The 17,824-nt window shown below is 39.5% G+C and overlaps 1 protein-coding gene across 6 annotated transcripts in view; it reads right to left on the bottom strand.

The window, feature by feature from the left end:
• PTPRB (protein tyrosine phosphatase receptor type B) overlaps positions 1-17,824 on the bottom strand; it is a 121,960-nt gene that overhangs the window by 86,316 nt on the left and 17,820 nt on the right. For 4 of the 6 annotated variants that reach the window (XM_016191292.2, XM_060194941.1, XM_060194940.1 and 1 more), the window contains exon 4: positions 8,873-9,146. In XM_016191292.2, coding sequence (XP_016046778.1) covers positions 8,873-9,146 — 274 coding nt within the window. Of the gene's footprint in view, positions 1-8,872; positions 9,147-9,409; positions 9,833-17,824 lie in introns of those variants that run through there. The other 2 variants (XM_060194942.1, XM_007530112.3) reach the window with 2 other exon arrangements.

Raw genomic sequence — 17,824 nt, 5'->3', positions numbered from 1 at the left:
AAATGGGAAGAGAAGAATGGGAAGAGAAGAGTATCTTCAACAAATAGTGTTGGAAAAAATTGGGTTGAAACATATAGAAGAATGAAACTGAACCACTATATTTCATCAAACACAAAAATAAATTCCAGATTGATCAAGGACTGGATGTTAGGCAAGAAACTATCAAATACTTAGAAGAAAACATTATCAAAATTCTTTTCCATCTAAATTTTAATGATACAGTCCAATTACACAGAAGACTAAGATAAAAATAAACCAATGGGACTACATCAAACTAAAAAGCTTCTGTAGCAGAAGATACCACCACACAAACAAAGCAATCCTTTACAGAATGGGAGAAGATCTTTACATGCTATATATCAGACAAGAGGCTAATGATCAAACTATATAAATAGCTCACCAAACTTAGCAACAAAAAAAATCAAATAACCCCATCCAAAAATGAGGAGAGGTTATGAACAGAATATTCACCAAAGAAGAGATCCCAAAGCTAACAAACACATGAAAAAATGCTCCAAGCCATTGCTTGTCAGAGAAATGCAAATAAAGACAACAACCAAATACCACTTCACCTCTGTGAGAATGTCATACATCAGGAATGAAAGCAACAACAAATGCTGCAGAGGTTGTAGGGGCAAAGGAACCCTCCTGCTGGTGGGAATGTCAATGGGTCCAACCCCTGTGGAGGGCAGTCTGGAGAGCTCTCAGAAGCCTAGAAATAGACCTTCCCTATGACCTTGCAATTCCTCTCCTGGGGATATATCCTAAGGAACCCAACACACCCATCCAAAAAGATTTGTGTACACCTATGTTCATAGCAGCACAATTTGTAATTGCCAAAACCTGGAAGCAACCCAGGTGTCCAACAACAGATGAGTGGCTGAGTAAGTTGTGGTATATATACACAATGGAATACTTCTCAGCTATTAAAAATGGTGACTTCACCTTCTTCACCTCATCTTGGATGGAGCTTGAAGGAATCATGATAAGTGAGGTAAGTCAGAAAGAGAAGGAAGAGTATGGGATGATCCTACTCATATGTAGACGTTAAAAAATAAGAACAGGAGGAAAAACACAAAACAGAACTTGGAGTGGAGTTGGTGTATTGCACCAAAGTAAATGATTCTGAGGTCGTGGGAAGGGTTTGGGTCCAGGATCATGATGGCAGAGGAGGACCTAGTGGGGGTTGAATGGAAATGTGGAAAACTGGGAAATGTTATGCATGCACAAACTATTGTTTTTTACTATTGATGGTACACCATTAATCCTCCAGTAAAGAAATTTAAAAAAAGAAAAAGAAGGAAGAATATGAGATGATTCCACTCATATATAGAAATTGTAAAATAAAAACAGAAGGGAAAACACAAAGCAGAACTTGGACTGGAGTTGGTGTATTGCACCAAAGTAAAAGACTCTGGGGCCCGGGGGGTTTGGGTCGGAGGAGGTTTGGGTCCTGGATCATGATGGCAGAGGAGGATCTAGTGGAGGTTGAATTGTTTTGTGGAAAACTGAGAAATGCTACACATGTAGAAACTATTGTATTTTACTGTCAACTCTAAACAATTAATCTCCCAATAAGGACATTATAACAGACCCTGTTACTGCTGTTAAAGAGTAATATATGTCAGTCTCAATGTACCATAAGCAAATGGAAAATGATATTGGAAGGCTTAGGTCTTAGAAGTGAACTTTCTGAAGGAAGTGAACTTGAGAAAGTTAGGAAGGTCAAGTCAGACTTCAAAATATTAGAAAGAGAAAAAGTATTTGTAGAATAAATGTAGTTTTAAGCTAGAGCAGTTAAGTGTGTCAGGATGGCTTGATTCAAGTTAAACTAATGCATTGTGTGGTCATTTCTACTGAGTTTACTGAGTTTAAACAAAAAACAACTATGTGAACACTAAACAGGAGAATGTAATTCCCTCATCCTATAATATGCTTCATCTACCACATTCCAGCCTTCATGTTAACCATTGAGGTATTCTCAATAATATATAAAGTGACACCTAAGTGTAGCATAAAGCAACGTTCCTTGGCTTCACTTTCCAAGAAGACTGCTGTTCAGAAGCTTCTCTTAGATGGAAATTCACAGACTATTGCTTGGTGTGTGCTTTCAAACTTGGATATCTAGATTTTAAGAAATTACTTTTAACATTAGGTATGATAATAATATACATTGATGTCTAAGTGCTTCACCTTTCAGAAATACATGATAAAAATTTAGAAGTGAAATTAAAAGATGGCTCAGATTCATCAAAATGATATGAAGTGGCGGAGTAGATGGAGCTACAGATGAAAACATAATCAGTTATCAATTGGTAATTGCTGAAGGCAGGCAATAAGAACATGTCGGCTCATTACATTATTCAGTGTAGTTTTTATATACATAATTTTTGAGATGGAAGGAGGAGATAGAGAGACACCCACCGGCTTGCTTCATTTGCTTGTGAAGCATCCTCCCTGCAAATGGAGACTGGGGTTTGAGCCTAGGTCCTTGTGTATGGTAACAGGTGCCCTTAACAGGTGCACCACCACCCAGCCCTTTATACCTATTTTTTATATATAAAGAAGGAAAACAAAAATGAATATATAAATAAATAAAATAATAAGGTATATGAATCCATGATATGCTTATTTTAGTTCACAGTACATGTTTAGGGGCATATTTTAATTTCTATTAATATATTTTCACACATACAGAATAAGCTTGACTTTTTCCGAAAGTATCAGAATGGTGTCACTGTTATTCTTTATCCCTCCAAGGGATATGAACTAAGTTGGTACCTGAGAACAAAAGGAAAAACATATTTTTCTTTGTGTGTATAGACAAATTAAGAATCATTTCTTTTTTGTGAATTTGTAGAATGGTTATGCAAGGAAGTTGGTCGTCTGTAAGATTATAAAAGAGACCTCAGAAAAAACTAGCTGACACTTATTGATATTGGGCTTTTAGTCTCAAATCTGTGGGAAAAAAATAACTTTTTTTTTTTTTTTGCTGTTTGAGCCACCCAGTATTTAGTATTTTGTTATGAAAGTTTTTGTTTGCTAGTAGAACAAGCAGATTTAATAGCCAATATGGGGAATTGGTTGGTAATCAAGGTTTTTTTTTTTTTTTCCAGAGCATTATGGCTTATGGTAGTGTGTGTGGGGGATGAACCTGGGACCTCAAAACCTCAGGCTTTTTGCATAACCATATGCTATCTCCCTTGTCACTATTTTTTTTTCTTAAAGACAAAGGTATTTATCATATTAAAAATGTTAACGTTTTGACATTTGTTCTAGGTTAGTGATAGTAGCTTAAACTGATTAACAAGAGGGCATATCCTACTAGGACATTCTTCTTACAGCTCAAGTTATTAATTATCAGTCTCCTTCCCTTAGCTCCATAACTTACTCATAACCTAAGAAGCTCAGACATATTACTATATGTATATTCTCCCTCTCTCTATATATATATATATGTTCATATACATTTAATTTACTTATTAATGTCTATCCTTTATCTATGATTCCACCTATCTATCTCTTCAGCTATTAATATTCTATTTATTTATATAATCTATTTATTCATTTATGCAATAAAGAAATATTTATTGACCATATAATACGTAATAAATGCCATTTTAGGTAGTGAAAAACTTCTTGGTGGGCTGATAAATGTCTCCTAAAATTTATTTTAAAAAATTATGATAGAGACAGAAACAGAGGGAGTAAGGGAGAGGGAGAAAGAAAGAGATACCTGCTACCTGCTCTACCACTCCTGAAGCTGCCTACCTGCTGGTGGAGATGGGAGCTCAAACCTGGGTCCTTTTGAATGGTAATTGTACACTTTACCAATTGTGCCACCACCCAGCTTTTCCCACCAAAAATCTATAAGCAAAAGTATCTACTAATTATTTAAGCAAATACAAATATTCTATAGTGCATTCCCATAAGGAAATAAATGAAGGGGCCCAGGTCGCCCCAGTAAACTGGTATTTAGAAAGAGAGAGGTCAGAGCTCAGCTCTAGAGTTCTAGGAATACTTTGTTTTTGCCAGATCTTTCAATATTTTAATAGAACCTATACATCTGGAGTTTGCGTAACTTTTCCATTTTTGATGTTGGTGTAGTAAACTGTATTTTTTTAAAGAAAATACTGAATGCAAAAAAAAACTATTAAAACATTGAGAAGGAAAGACATAGAGACAGATATCAGAGAAAAGAGAGTACAGCATTGCTCAGCTGTGGCGTAAAGTGATGGCAGAGATGGAACTTCAATCATATGAATTCTATATTCCATTAAGTTGAACTCTTCCTCTTTTAAAAAAAATCCAGTGCAGATGACCCCACCAATGTGTCCTGGAATCCCACCTCCTGACAGCCTTGCCCCACTAGGGAAAGAGAGCCTGGGAGTATGGGTCGACCTATCAATGCTTATGTTCAGTACAGAAGCAATTACAGAAACCAGACCTTACACCTTCTGCACCTCATAATGACCCTGGGTCCACACTCCCTGAGGGATAAAGAATAGGAAAGCTATCAGGGGAGGGGATGGGATATGGAGTTCTGGTCATGGGAATTGTGTGGAATCGTACCCCTCTTATCCTATGGTCTTGTCAGTGTTTCCATTTTATAAATAAAAATTATAAAAAAAAAAATTCAGTAGCTTCCAATCACACAGAACATTTCCTTTCCTTATTCATTTATGTATTTCTTTTGAAATGTACATATCTATTTTCATGAGAGATAAAGGAGAGGGAGAGCTTGCTGTTCAGCTTGGACATATGGTGGTGACTGTGACCGAATCTGAGAACTCTGAGACCTTACTCTACCATAGTGCTAGCTTCCAGTCTCCATAGCTCTTATTTAGATAGCTAGATGTGCTCAGGGTTTACCAGGCTGCAGCTTCTGCTCTGTACACTGAAGACACAGTTTTAAGAAAGTGCTAGGTCATCAACTACTCTCATTCTTACCTGCCTTCTAACGACTTCACAACTAAATAAATGAGCTTTCAAAAGATACACTTATTGCACTGACTAGGGAGCAAATATATCTGAGAACTGCAAAATGTTTTCTCCCCTAAGGTTATGAAAACATGAATACTTAGGTCAGGCCAAGGCCTGCATCCAAGGAAGAGGTGGTCAAGCTCTCTCACCACCTTCACTGTGACCTCTCCTCACCTCTGCACCAGACTATAAGGAGAGGGACCATGTTTTGTTGAATATATATATATTTTTTGCATCCAGGGTGATTGCTGGGGTTCGGTGCCTGCACTGTAAATTCACTGGTCCTGGTGGTCAAATTTTTCCCATTGATGTTGTTGCTGTTATTGTTGTTGTTACTGCTTTTGGATAAGACAGAGAGAAATTGAAAGAGAAGGTGAAAATAGAGAGGGGGAGAGAAAGACACCTGCAGACCTGCTTCACTGCTTGTCAAGCAACTACCCCCACCCCCCAGCAGGTGGTCTACAACCAGGATCCTTGAGCCAGTCCTTCACTTCACACTATGCTATGCGCCTTAACCCAGTATGCTACCCACCTGGCCCCCTCAACATCTTTCTAAACTCTTCAACCACTATGAGAGAGACATTCTCTGTAGTGCTCACGCTCTTTAAAGGTTTGCTCAGCTGAATTTGAATCTGCATGTTTTTCAATTCTGATTTAAAATCTGGAGTGAGAACTGATTGTTGCTGAAATATTTCACCCTGGTTATTTATTTGATGTTTAAGGTTATGCCTATATGACACAAAAGTAACTAGCTATTTATAACAACTTACTGAGGAGAAATAGACAAGTTATAAAGAAATAATCTAAACAAATGTCCTATATCTAACCAAACCATCCTTTCCTCTCATTCTGTTTTATTCTGGACAGATAAAACAGGCAAAATGAAATAAGGAAAGCATAACAAATTTTGAATGATTTTTTTGTTTGAAGTTATCTCTCTGACTGAATATTACATATCAGTATAATATGATTTACAAAGCTTATCTGTGTAACTTAGCAACTAAAAAAATACTATTCTTTCTCTAAGTGAAACACATACATATTCCTGAACTACTAAACACCAACTGAAAAAATTCCTTCCTGAGGGGGTCAGGTGGTAGCACAACCACCAGTTAAGCGCACGCAGCGTGAAGCACAGGGACCGGTTTAAGGATCCTGGTTCGAGTCCCCCAGCTCCCCACCTGCAGAGGAGTCGCTTCACAGGCGGTGAAGCAGGTCTGCAGGTGTCTCTCTTTCTCCCCTCCTCTCTATCTTCCCCTCCTCCATTTCTCTCTGTTTTATCCAACAACGAACGACGTCAACAATAACATTAATAACCACAACACGGCTACAACAACAAGGGCAACAGAAGGGGGAAAAATGGCTCCCAGGAGCAGTGGATTCATGGTGCAGGCACTGAGCCCCAGCAGTAACCCTGGAGGCAAAAAAAAAAAAAAGAGAAAACTCCTTCCTGAAACACTTCTTAAATATCAGTTAGGTGTTTTTAATAAAATTGTTTTATAAATGTAGAGAATCCTAAGAAGTATTAGACCATCACACATATAACTATGAAAAATTATTATTACACAAACTCTCCAAATTTCAATCTTTGTATTTATCATGGAACTCATAAAATTTGTGATTAGTATATTATGGTACTATGAAAAGTATCTTTTTAAAAATTGATGAAAATCTGAATGCTAGCAGATTGTGAAGGCTGATGAAGCTTTTTTCTTTCTTTTTGCCAGTCCCTGGGGATTCACTGTTAAGGGATGACATTTTCAAATAGAGACAGAGACAGAGAGACAGAGGGAGAGAAGAAAAGATATCACAGCCGTGATGACTTTCTCCAGTGGGGGCCAAGCTCAAACCTGGATCATGTGCATGACAAAGCAGACATTCTTTTCAGGTGAACTATTGTGCTGGCCCTGAGGAAGTATTTTGAAACTTCATATAACTAATAAATGCACTTATTTCCTATATTTCACAAATGTTCCAGGACTTAAAATACCTATATGTGTAATTAAATCCAAAGCACATTCTAATAATGTCACCCACAGTGAGTCCTTTTCTACCTACCAACGTTTCCTCTCCAAAGTAAAATCCCTGGGTTAAGTGACTATATTTTGGCTTATAAATCTCTTCATATTTTCACCCATAAGCATCTGAGTGTTCACCTTTTTTTTTTCTTATTTATTTATTTAGTTTTACAAATCAGTCTGCACAGATAGTGTTCACACCTTATCAAATGCTATGAATATACCTGGAAAATTTAAGCTATAAGTTTCACAGTACTACCAATTTCATTGCTCATAAAACTATCCTTACATACTAAGAAAACAACACCCCCTATGTCTGAAAACTCAGCCACTTTAATCCCCATTTTCTGTCTTTCTAATTCCATATTAAAAAGAAAAGTACATTCTTTTTTAATATTTATTTATTTATCTTCCCTTTTGTTGCCCCCTTTTTTTTTTTACTGTTGTTGTAGTTATTATTGTTGTTGTTGTTATTGATGTCGTTAGATAGGACAGAGAGAAATGGAGAGAGGAGGGGAAGACAGAGAGCAGGAGAGAAAGATAGACACCTGCAGACCTGCTTCATGCCCTGTGAAGCGACTTCCCTGCAGGTGGGGAGCCAGGGGCTCATCAGGGATCCTTATGCTGATCCTTGTGCTTTGCGTAAGGAAAGTACATTCTTAACAAGTTGCACCTCTTCTCAATTTAAGTTCTTGCAAATCTCAAGAATCATCTGAAAGTTTTATCTGAAGAAAAGTGGGGTCATTTCTACTTTTTTTTTTCTATAAAAAAATAAGAGAATTAATTTTAATAACTTAGGACAAAAACCAGTTACATTTTCTGACCTGCTGTTACTGATCTGAGAAGCAAAAGCTCTCCTATATCTTTAAAGAACTGAAGCTAAAGATGTGATCTTTGTTCAGGTCCTGATGTGAAAGAACAGTAAGGACAATACGTTTCTAAATTTAACTTCTGGAATTTTTTTTTTCAGTAAAATTTGACATTCTGGATGAAAGAGAGCCTTAACTATAGCAACATATAAAGATAATGTTAAAGGCAGACTAATGACATTATAAAACATCAAAGTCATTAGGGAATTCACAGCTTCTCTGTTGGCTGGCTAAGATTAATGAAGTGCATGACAACCCTGATCAAGTGGTTGACCCTTGGTAAGAACTTGAACCTGAATGACCAAGTCTAAAACTCATTTTCCAGATAATTCAAGGAGGAAAGACAAGTTCTTACCATATATACATAGAAAGTTTTTTACTAGAAGGATAAGGAAAAGAATAACCAAAGGATATTATCTGAGGTTATGCTGTTTTAATTACTCTTAAATGGTATAATTTTCATATCATCATTTCAAGGGTCTTTTCTAATTTATTCCTATTCTATTTCTGAATATCTTATGTCCTGGTACAAAATAATAATAATAATAATAATAATAATAATAAGCAAAACACCAAACAACAAAATCCACGTTGAGAAAAGTATATTCCTAACCATTGCTCTTCCATTACTTATTCTAAAAACATTACTTAGCGTTATTCTAAGGCAGAATTATTCCAAGGCTTGAAAATTTAATACAGTGTTAGCTCAGATCACATCAGTATGACCAGTTCTCTCCACAGCCCAGTGTCTTTTTACTACTGCACACCCCTTTCAGGAGGTTAGTCTACTGTTTCCAGCCCTAAGGAAAATCCCTAAAAATCAACCAAATAGCATCTAGACAGATTGGATGAACCTAAAAATCTTTGTCAGTACTTATCTTCACAGTTATTTTTAACTTTATTATTCTTTTTGTATGCCTAGAACTCAAATGAAACACCAACTCGAAAAGGTAGAACTCAGCTGGTGCGGCCTGGCCATCCCACTGCACCTGTTACCATTACCTGTTTGCAAGACCACAGTTCTTTCCTCTCCATCCAGAGAGACAATCCTGAAGTTATAGAAGATTCCAGCTTCTAGGTCCTTGAGAATACATCCATAGGAGGTGTTATCCATCTGAACCGGGTGGCACCATGCAATACCCGATGTGTCGCTGCTATAGATGAGGCTAAAGTTACAAGGTGAACCCGAAGTCCTCCACTGGAGAGACACCGACTGGTTAGAGACTGTAGACTCCGTCAGGGTGAAGTTGCATCTCACTGGCTCTCCCAGAACCGTCTGCAAAGGAGCCAGAGACAAAGGCTGAAGCCCGCAGTATGATGCTCACCCTCACACTTTGTCCTCATACCAGAGAAAAGACCCTGGTGGAGGTGAGTGGCAACTTTTCCCCAGTAAGCTTATTTCCTGGGAGCAGTTGGTGCAGAAAAGCTCCCCCATCCTTCCAAGTGGCAGAAGGAAGGGTTGCCAACAGAGCTTTTCCGAAGGAAGAAAAACCCTGCCCCTCTCCTCTCCACACCGCATCCCCCTCTAGGGTCACTCACCTGCAGCAGGCTCAGCGCAGTGCACAAGGCCAGCCCCGCTCCATGGTGCAGCATTGCGGTGAGTGTCACCACCCAGGCTGGACAGAGGCGCTGGGCCGCGCGGCCCCAACAGGGTGCCCCGGGTCACTTGTTGCGCGCGCTCAGCGCGCCCCGGGGGCGCAGGGCGCTTCCCTCCCCGCGGGCGACGCGCTCGGGCGGCCGCGGCGGCCGCTGCTGCTGCTGTTTCTGCGGCCCCAGGCGGGCTGCAGACGCGAGAGGCGGCGGGGGCAGGCGGCGCGCCGCCCTTCCCACGCTGCCATTCTGACCCGCGCTGCCTCGCCCCGAGCCCCGTCCGCGGACTTCCGCAATCAAAAGGCAATTTCCTCGTCTCCCGGCAGAGGAACAATGCTCCTGCGAGGGAGGGAGCCCCGAGGAGCCCACGCCTGAGGCTGCCAAGGGGGCAGAGCTGCCCCCCGGAGGGCCGCGCCACCGCCCTGGCCAGGGGTCCCGTCCGGTTTGCAGGGCTCTGCCCCCTCTTCCTCCTCTTGGACTTTCACTTTTTCCTCACTCTGTGGCCCTCAGCCTGCCTTTTAGTCCCACTCAGCCACTTTCCAGTCACCCACCCCACCCCCTTTCTCCATCCACACCCATTGGGCCCCCTCCCCCCTTATCGTCCTTCCTATCTTTCTCATCTGCTTTCTCCAGGACCTCTTTTCCCAGGATTTAACTTGACTGAAGCAGATTTCCCCAGGCAGCTTACACTCTTTCCTGAAGCCTTTTATTAGAGAGCTTTTGCCCTTCTCACCTTAAATCATCCATTTGTCCCAAGGCTCATCCTCCTGACAAGAGCAAGAGAACAAGACCCTCAAAGGATCTTGTCCATTGTCAGCGTGACCTTTATTATTATTCCCCCCCCCCCCCCGTCATTCACTTTCCCCATTCTCTAGTGTAGTGGTCCCTGTCCTCCCTAAATCTGAGGCAGTTGGTGCCAACGCAGAACAGCTATAGTCACCACCACAATCGTGAATAAAACTGTTTCATCACTGACAGTCCAGTAGTTAGAGTTGTTTCATCAAGAACTGTCCAAGCAATATAGGAAAAGAAAATGTAATTGTTTGGAGAAAATACTATGACTCAGCTCCTAGAATATTACTCCTCTCTCTCTCTCTCTCTCTCTCTCTCTCTCTCTCTCACACACACACACACACACACACACACACGAACTAACTCAACACCCAATACTAATTTAATACCTCTTAACAATTAACCTCAGTGTTTGAACAATTTGAAGATGGGTTCTAAGAGTCTGCAATCACTGAAAGAAAACTTTAATTGTACACAAGTGACAAAAGCAAAACGTTGAAACAACTTTTATAATGTTTGATTTCTTGGAGTACCATTCCTGAAAACTTACTTTAAGATGAAATTTCACATTTCATTATTCAAGGAAGACTATTCTGCAGTTAAAGGCATAAAGATCTGTGAAGGATGATATAGTCCTTTCTTTTTCAAATGGACAAACTATACAGAAATGTATTTTATTGGCTATGATATTGGTAGCTTTAAGGAAAAACTTTAAGGAAAAACAAAATTATTTCAAGTCTTTTCAAATAACATTTCTTGAAAAAAATTAATGAAAAAAGGGAAATTTCTACCCTTCAGAGACTCTGGGCTTTTGATTGGTAGCCAGACTAGTGGTTCTAATTTTCTTTTTAAAGCTAGTAAACACTCAGAGAAAGTCAAACTTAAGACATATGTGTATATTTGGGAAAACTGAATCCTTCCTGTGACTATTCATGGATTACTTATAGAGAGCTTTTAGTCTCTGAACTTTACCTCCAAGTTCTAGGAACACTTTTTAGCATGACCAGCGACTGTCCTCTCTCCACTAGACACTAAGTTTGCAGGCAGCCTTAGTCTTGCCAGAGTTATTTTATTTCATTTTTTAAAAAATTTATTCCTTTTAAACATTGCCCTTAACTTTCTTTTCTATATTCAGAAACAGTGTGCTTTCATCATCTGTAAAGCTGGAACCTCTGAATATTTTCCAGCTTTTTAGGAAAAATAAATGAATGTCAATATGCTTACAAGTCAGCTTGCCTAGAAATAAATTGCATACAAGTCACATTTTTGGCTTTTAAATTCAACCATGTCTAACTTCTGTTGTTCATTTTTTTCTTTGTCTTTTCTATTGAGGTGCATTAGCTTTTCTCATAAATTGCTCTACAGATTTGAATTCTTCCCATTTGAATATACAGTTTCCCTTTTTGTTCCTTGGGGAAATCTTCAAAAAAAAAAAATCCATTCTTCTCCCAGGGTCACAAACATTTTTCTAGTGCAACATGCCACCAACTTTTTTTTTAGTTACTTTTTAAAAAACTTTTTGTTTTATTTATTTATTATTGGACAGAGAGAAATTATTTATTTATTTATTTATTTATTATTGGACAGAGAGAAATTGGAAGGGGGAGATAGAGAGGGAGACAGAGAGACACCTGCAGTCCTCTTCACCACTCGTGGAGCTTTCCCCCTGCAGGTGGGGACCATGGGCTTGAACCTGAGTCCTTATGCACTGTGATGTGAGCACTGAACCAGGTGTGCCACCACCTGGCCCCACCACCAACTTGTTATACCCTATCAATTAATTTATTATGGGAGATAATAACAGGAGAGAGAGGAGAGACATGCAGACACAGAGAGAACCAAAGAGCGAGCATTGCTCAACACTGGCATTAGGTGTTGCCAGGAATTGAACCAGTGGTCTTTGGGGCTATAAGCATGCAAGCTGGTGTTCTGATAGGCTAAATAATTTCCCTACCCCTCTAAGAATTAATTTAAAATTTACACTTCACTTGCATTACTATCTAGCAATCTTTCCTAATATTGTAGGCAAGACGAAAAAGGCAAAAATTGAAAGAGGATCAATCAAGCAATGCAGTGTAATAATATTCTCACAACACAGTTTATATACTAGCAAATTCTGTATTCCTAATAGTGCAATTAACATATTATGAAACAAGGAGGGAAAATTTAAACTCAGGTAATTACTGACTACACTTTTCACTTTCAAAGTTCATATGTTAACACAAGTTAGAATTGTAACGGATACTAAGCAGTATGGGACTGGGAAAAGTTGCCAGATACCATCTTTTCTATGAGGAGTTTATTTGAAACTACTGTGCAAAGTATAAATAAATTAATTCACTTTTTCCTTTGTTCTCATCTTTGTTTAGAATTCCTCAATTTCTTTTGAAACTATTTATCCTGCATAATGACATCACACTTTAGAAATGACTGCATTCCAGGAATTCTGGGTCAGCCACTCTAAAATGTTTCAGGAGGCAATCTCTCCTTTGCTACAGAGAAACCTTACCTACCTTGGGGGGGGGGGGGGAGGCAGCTTTACTGTAGATAGTAGTGAACAGCTGTCTTTCAAACAAATTTTCAAACAAACTAATTCATAACTTTTATGCCTTACACATTCATTAATTATGACTCCATGGTGGAAAGTATGGGTCTTGTCCCATCATGAATGTAGAGACCAAGTGTTGTAACTAGTCACTATGGGTGGCGGGAGGTGACACACTTTGAAAATTATTGCTTTAGATAAGAATTTGAGCTGAATGTGGAGGCAGCTTGGGGAAGGATGTGTTGGTGAAGCTAAGCAGATAATCCACAGGCTTTTTTTTTTTTTTTTGCACCAGGGTTATCGCTGGGGTTCAGTGCCTACACCACTACATGGCTCCTGGTGGCCATTGTTTGTTTTTCTTTCTTTTTGATATAGGATGAGAGACAAGCTAGAGGGAGAGAGAGAGAGAGAGAGAGAGAGAGAGAGAGATTGAGAGAGAGAGAAGAGACACCTGTAGCACTGTTTTGCTGCTCATGAAGCTTTCCCCCTTCAGGTGGGAAAATGTGGGCCCCAAGATCCAAGAACATCATTAAACCTTAAACCATCCAGTTGGTAGTCGCAATGGGAAGTGTGTACAAAGGGCAGGAACTTTTATTTATTCATTCATTAATTCTTATTATCTAAAGACCCTGTATGACATGGCTTCTGATTACCTCTCACTTTTTTAACTACTTGACTTCTGTGCTTCAATTGCCAGGGACAACACTGATTACTCATTCATTCAGGAAATATTGACAGAATACCTACTCGTGCCACACTGTGATTCTTGCTTCGGAGACAGCCCCCCACTGCCTTTAAAAAGAAATATCTTAATCTTTTTTCTTTTTTTCTTTTTTTTTTTTTTTTGCCTTCAGGGTTATTGCTGGGGCTTGGTGCCTGCACTATGAATCCACTGCTCCTGGAGGCCATTTTTTCCCATTTTGTTGTCCTTGTTGTCATTATTGTTATTGTTGCCATTGATGTTATTGTTGGAGAGGAGTAGCGACAGAGAAGGGTAGAGAAAGACACTTGCAGATGTGCTTCACTGATTGTGAAGCGACCTCCCTGCTGGTGGGGAGCCAGGGGCTTGAACCGGGATTCTTATGCTGGTCCTTGTACTTTGCACCATATGTGCTTAACTGGCTGTACTATCACCCGACCCCCTCTTAATCTTTTAAAATTTATTTATTATTTTATTAGATAGAGACCAAGAGAACTTGAGAGAGAAAGGGGAGATGGAGAGGAGAGAGAAGGAGAGAGAGAGAGGAAGAGGGAGAAGTAGAGGGAGAGGGGGAGGGGGAAGGGGAGAGGGACAACTAAAGGGGAAGGGGGTGAAAGGGGAAGGGGGGAGAGAGAGATGGAAGAAGGGCCTGAACCCAGGTCCTTGTGCATTGTCACATGTGCACTCAGCTAGGTGCATGACCCCTAGACCCCCTTTGGAGACATTCTATGGAGCTCTTTTTCCTACCTCAGGGCCTTGTGCCAGTTGTGTCTTCTACTTGACTACTCCTCCCCAAATTTCCAGCTTAGCTAACTTCCTCTCTACTTTACTGCATTCCTTGAAAGTACTCCTGAGACACCACGTTATTTCTGATCTAACAGAGGGGAAGGTATTAATTAATTAATTTTTCCAGAGCACTGCTCATCTCTGGCTTATGGTGGTGCAGAAGATTGAGTCTGTGTCTTTGGAGCCTCAGGCATGACAGTCTCTGCATAACCTTTTATTTTTCATCTGAGGAGTCCATTTATTTAACTTAGAACATTGATGCAAAGCAAGAATTCATTTATGTATATGTCTGTAATAGTGTCTTTGTCTTCTTGTAGAAAAATTGGCATTTAGAAGAGTTTCAGTATGAGCTGGCAAAAATAGCCCACTCGGAAAAAGTGCACTTGTTTTTGCCATATGTATGACGCAGATTCAAACCTGGCCCCACTGAATCGGAGGAAGCTTTGGGCTTGTAGTATCTTTCCCTCTGTCTCTATTTATCTGAAAAATTCTACCTGGAGTAGTGAAGCACTGGTGAAGAAAATGATTAATTAAAATAAAGAAGAGTCACTAAAATATTTACTGAATGCATAGGTGGCTTGTACTTGCTCATTAAATATTATGTGACTAAATAATATAAATAAGTTTTCCTAAGCACTGGAAAAGAGTGTAGAAAGAAGAAAACAAAAGAGAGGAAGGGTAATGGAATAGAAAAAAAATGCAGAGAAGATTAATTTTGGAAAGAAAGAGGTGGAAAAGAATTTGAGAAAATAAAATGGAAGGAAAGGAGGAACGGGTGGAAGGTAGCATTAGGACAGTTGCCCTTAAAGTGCAACGTGAGTGCCATCTGAGAATTTTCTAGAAAGGTAAATTCCAGGGTCTTAGGTATCTGAACCTGAGGGGCTTACAGCACTGTCGTAGGATCCAAATAATCTGCTGTTTCAGCTTGCTTAGTAAGACCTCTTGCTGTAGCTGGTTAGAAAGTGTCATGCAAATTCCAAATTGAAGCTTCTGATTTTCACCTCCCCTACTTAACACTTTGTACTAGATAGAACTTTTAATTAAAGGGAATCAATGATAACCTTTCTTTTTAAATTTCCCTGAAATTTCTGATTATGAAAAGGTAGGTGGGAAATTTAAAAGGTCATAAATAATTTTAGGATATGTCAAATAAACTAGTAAAATAATATATTTCATATAACATACACTATGCCTGTAGTATATATTGATAATATGTGTAGCCCAATGTATTTGCCCAAGTATTTTATTAAAAGAAGAAAGCCAAAAAAAAAAAAAAAAAAGAAGAAGAAGAATGAGAAGAAGAAGAAGAAGAAGAAGAAGAAGAAGATGATGATGATGAAAGAGAAGGAGAAAAAGAAGTCTAGTAATCAGAACATGTCACTTAGAAAGAATTATAAGAGGGGCCAGGTGGTGGTGCACCTGGTTAAATGCTCATGTTACAGTGCATAAGGACGAAGGTTCAAGCCCCTGGTCCCTGCCTGCAGGGGGAAAGCTTCACAATGCTGCAGGTGTCTTTCTGTCTCTCTCCCTCTCTATCTTCCCCCTCCCCTCTCAATTTCTCTCTGTCTCTAGCTATTAAATAAATAAATATATAAGATATTTTTTTAAAAAAAGAAAGAATTATAAGATGGCAAATCCTTATTGAAGTTTTAAGTTTTTTACTAGCTTAGTAAAAAATTACGGCAGAGAGTCTGGAAGGTGGCATACCTGGTTAAGTGCACATAATACTATGCAGAAGGACACACACAAGAACCTGGGTTCGAGGCCCCACTCCCTACGTATAGTGGGATATTTCACAAGTGGTGAAGCAGGTCTGCAGGTGTCGATCTTTCTCTCTCCCTCTCTGTCTCTCCACCCCTTTCAATTTCTCTCTGCCCTATCAAATAAAAATAGAAAGGGAAAAAAATGGAAAAAATGGTTATCGGGAGCACCAAGCCCCAGTAATAATCCTGGCGAGGAAAAAAAAAAAACAAACCTATGGCAGAAGACAAACCATTTTTCACTTGGATCAGGTGATATACATTTAAAAACAGGTGCATGCAGTTTGAATGTAAGATAATTGCTGGTAAGCAGTTTGTAAAAATGGATTGTGACCATGGTCCGGGAGGTGGCGCAGTGATAAAGCTTTCGACTCTCAAGCATGAGGTCCTGAGTTCGATCCCAGGCAGCACATGTACCAGAGTGATGTCTGGTTCTTTCTCTCTCCTATATCTTTCTCATAAATACATAAAATCTTAAAAAAAAAAGGATTGTGACCACGTGTGTGTGTGTGTGTGTGTGTGTGTGTGTGTGTGTGTGTGTCTGTGTGTTACCACTGAGCTACTTAGATTTCAAGGACACTTTCTAGCTTTCTAGGGCATGAGTTTCCAAACCCTAGGTGTCCAGGAAAATGGAAATAAGAAAGGCATTTCTGAAGATGCATGGTTAATGGGCTTGAGAATTGGTAGCTCCTATAATTAGCTGTAGCAATGAGACTGTATGAGCCAACAATAATTCATGAGTGCTGAGTACCCAGCAGTGCTAGAGAATGAAAAAGTTCAGGGAGGACATGTCTTTCTGAGACTAGCCAAATGAAAATAAGTGGCCATTGCTTCCAATCTTATGCCCAAGAGAAACTCCACTGAACCAGCATAAAGGACTGCTGAAACTGTCTGCCATGACAAGATTTTTTTTTTCATCCTGGAAGGGAGGGGTGGGAGTGCCGGATATGTCTCGAACAGTAGATTCCACCATCTCTCTCAGACACATCTCTAAGGTTTCCTGGTATTTTTTTTTTCCTAAATAGATTTCTCACCCTCTACCCCTCCCCCACTTTTTTTTTTTTTAATCTGGAGGAAATGGACTTTGCATAACTTTGTCATAGCTTTGTCACCATACAGGGTCAAACCACTGAAAACCAGATGAGACTGTAAGCTAATCCCTTTTTTAACTGACCACATATTCATTTCCACTTCTCAGTTCCTGCCCTTTGCCCTCAAAAATGAGTTTGTTCACATACCAACCAAGATAAGGCATAATACTTCCAGTGGGCCTGTCTGTTTGGGCGTGGCTATTGTATTTTATGGTTTCTAGCTAGCAATGGATTTTAGGGATAGAAAACCAAAAAAGAATTGATTCCATCTCCCTTTAGAAAGTGATTGAAGGGTAAATATCTGTCTTCTTTCTTTCTGTACATCATTTTCCCAGAACATCCCTCCCCCCAACACACACACACACACACACACACACACACACACACACACACACACACACACACACACACACACACACACTTCACCCAGTGAATTCTCTGAGGGTCACAAACAGAAGGTTCACTGTCTAACATGTGCCTTTTCTGGATTTTGTGGTGTGTTTTTCACATTGATAAATTTTTGGAGCAAATAGGCAATGCTGAGAAAAGCAGAGGTTATATTTGTTTGTATTTTTTTCTGCATAATTTTAGTGCTCCAGGTCAGTTTTTTTCCACTGAGGTAGAGAGGGAAAGAGAGGGATAAAGGTAGGGATAGAGGGATAGGAAGGGAGGGAGGGAGGGAGGGAGAGA

The sequence above is a fragment of the Erinaceus europaeus genome, chromosome 7, assembly GCF_950295315.1.
Source record: "Erinaceus europaeus chromosome 7, mEriEur2.1, whole genome shotgun sequence".
Classification (NCBI taxonomy): domain Eukaryota; kingdom Metazoa; phylum Chordata; class Mammalia; order Eulipotyphla; family Erinaceidae; genus Erinaceus; species Erinaceus europaeus.
This window is presented reverse-complemented; position numbering and strand designations above follow the sequence as displayed.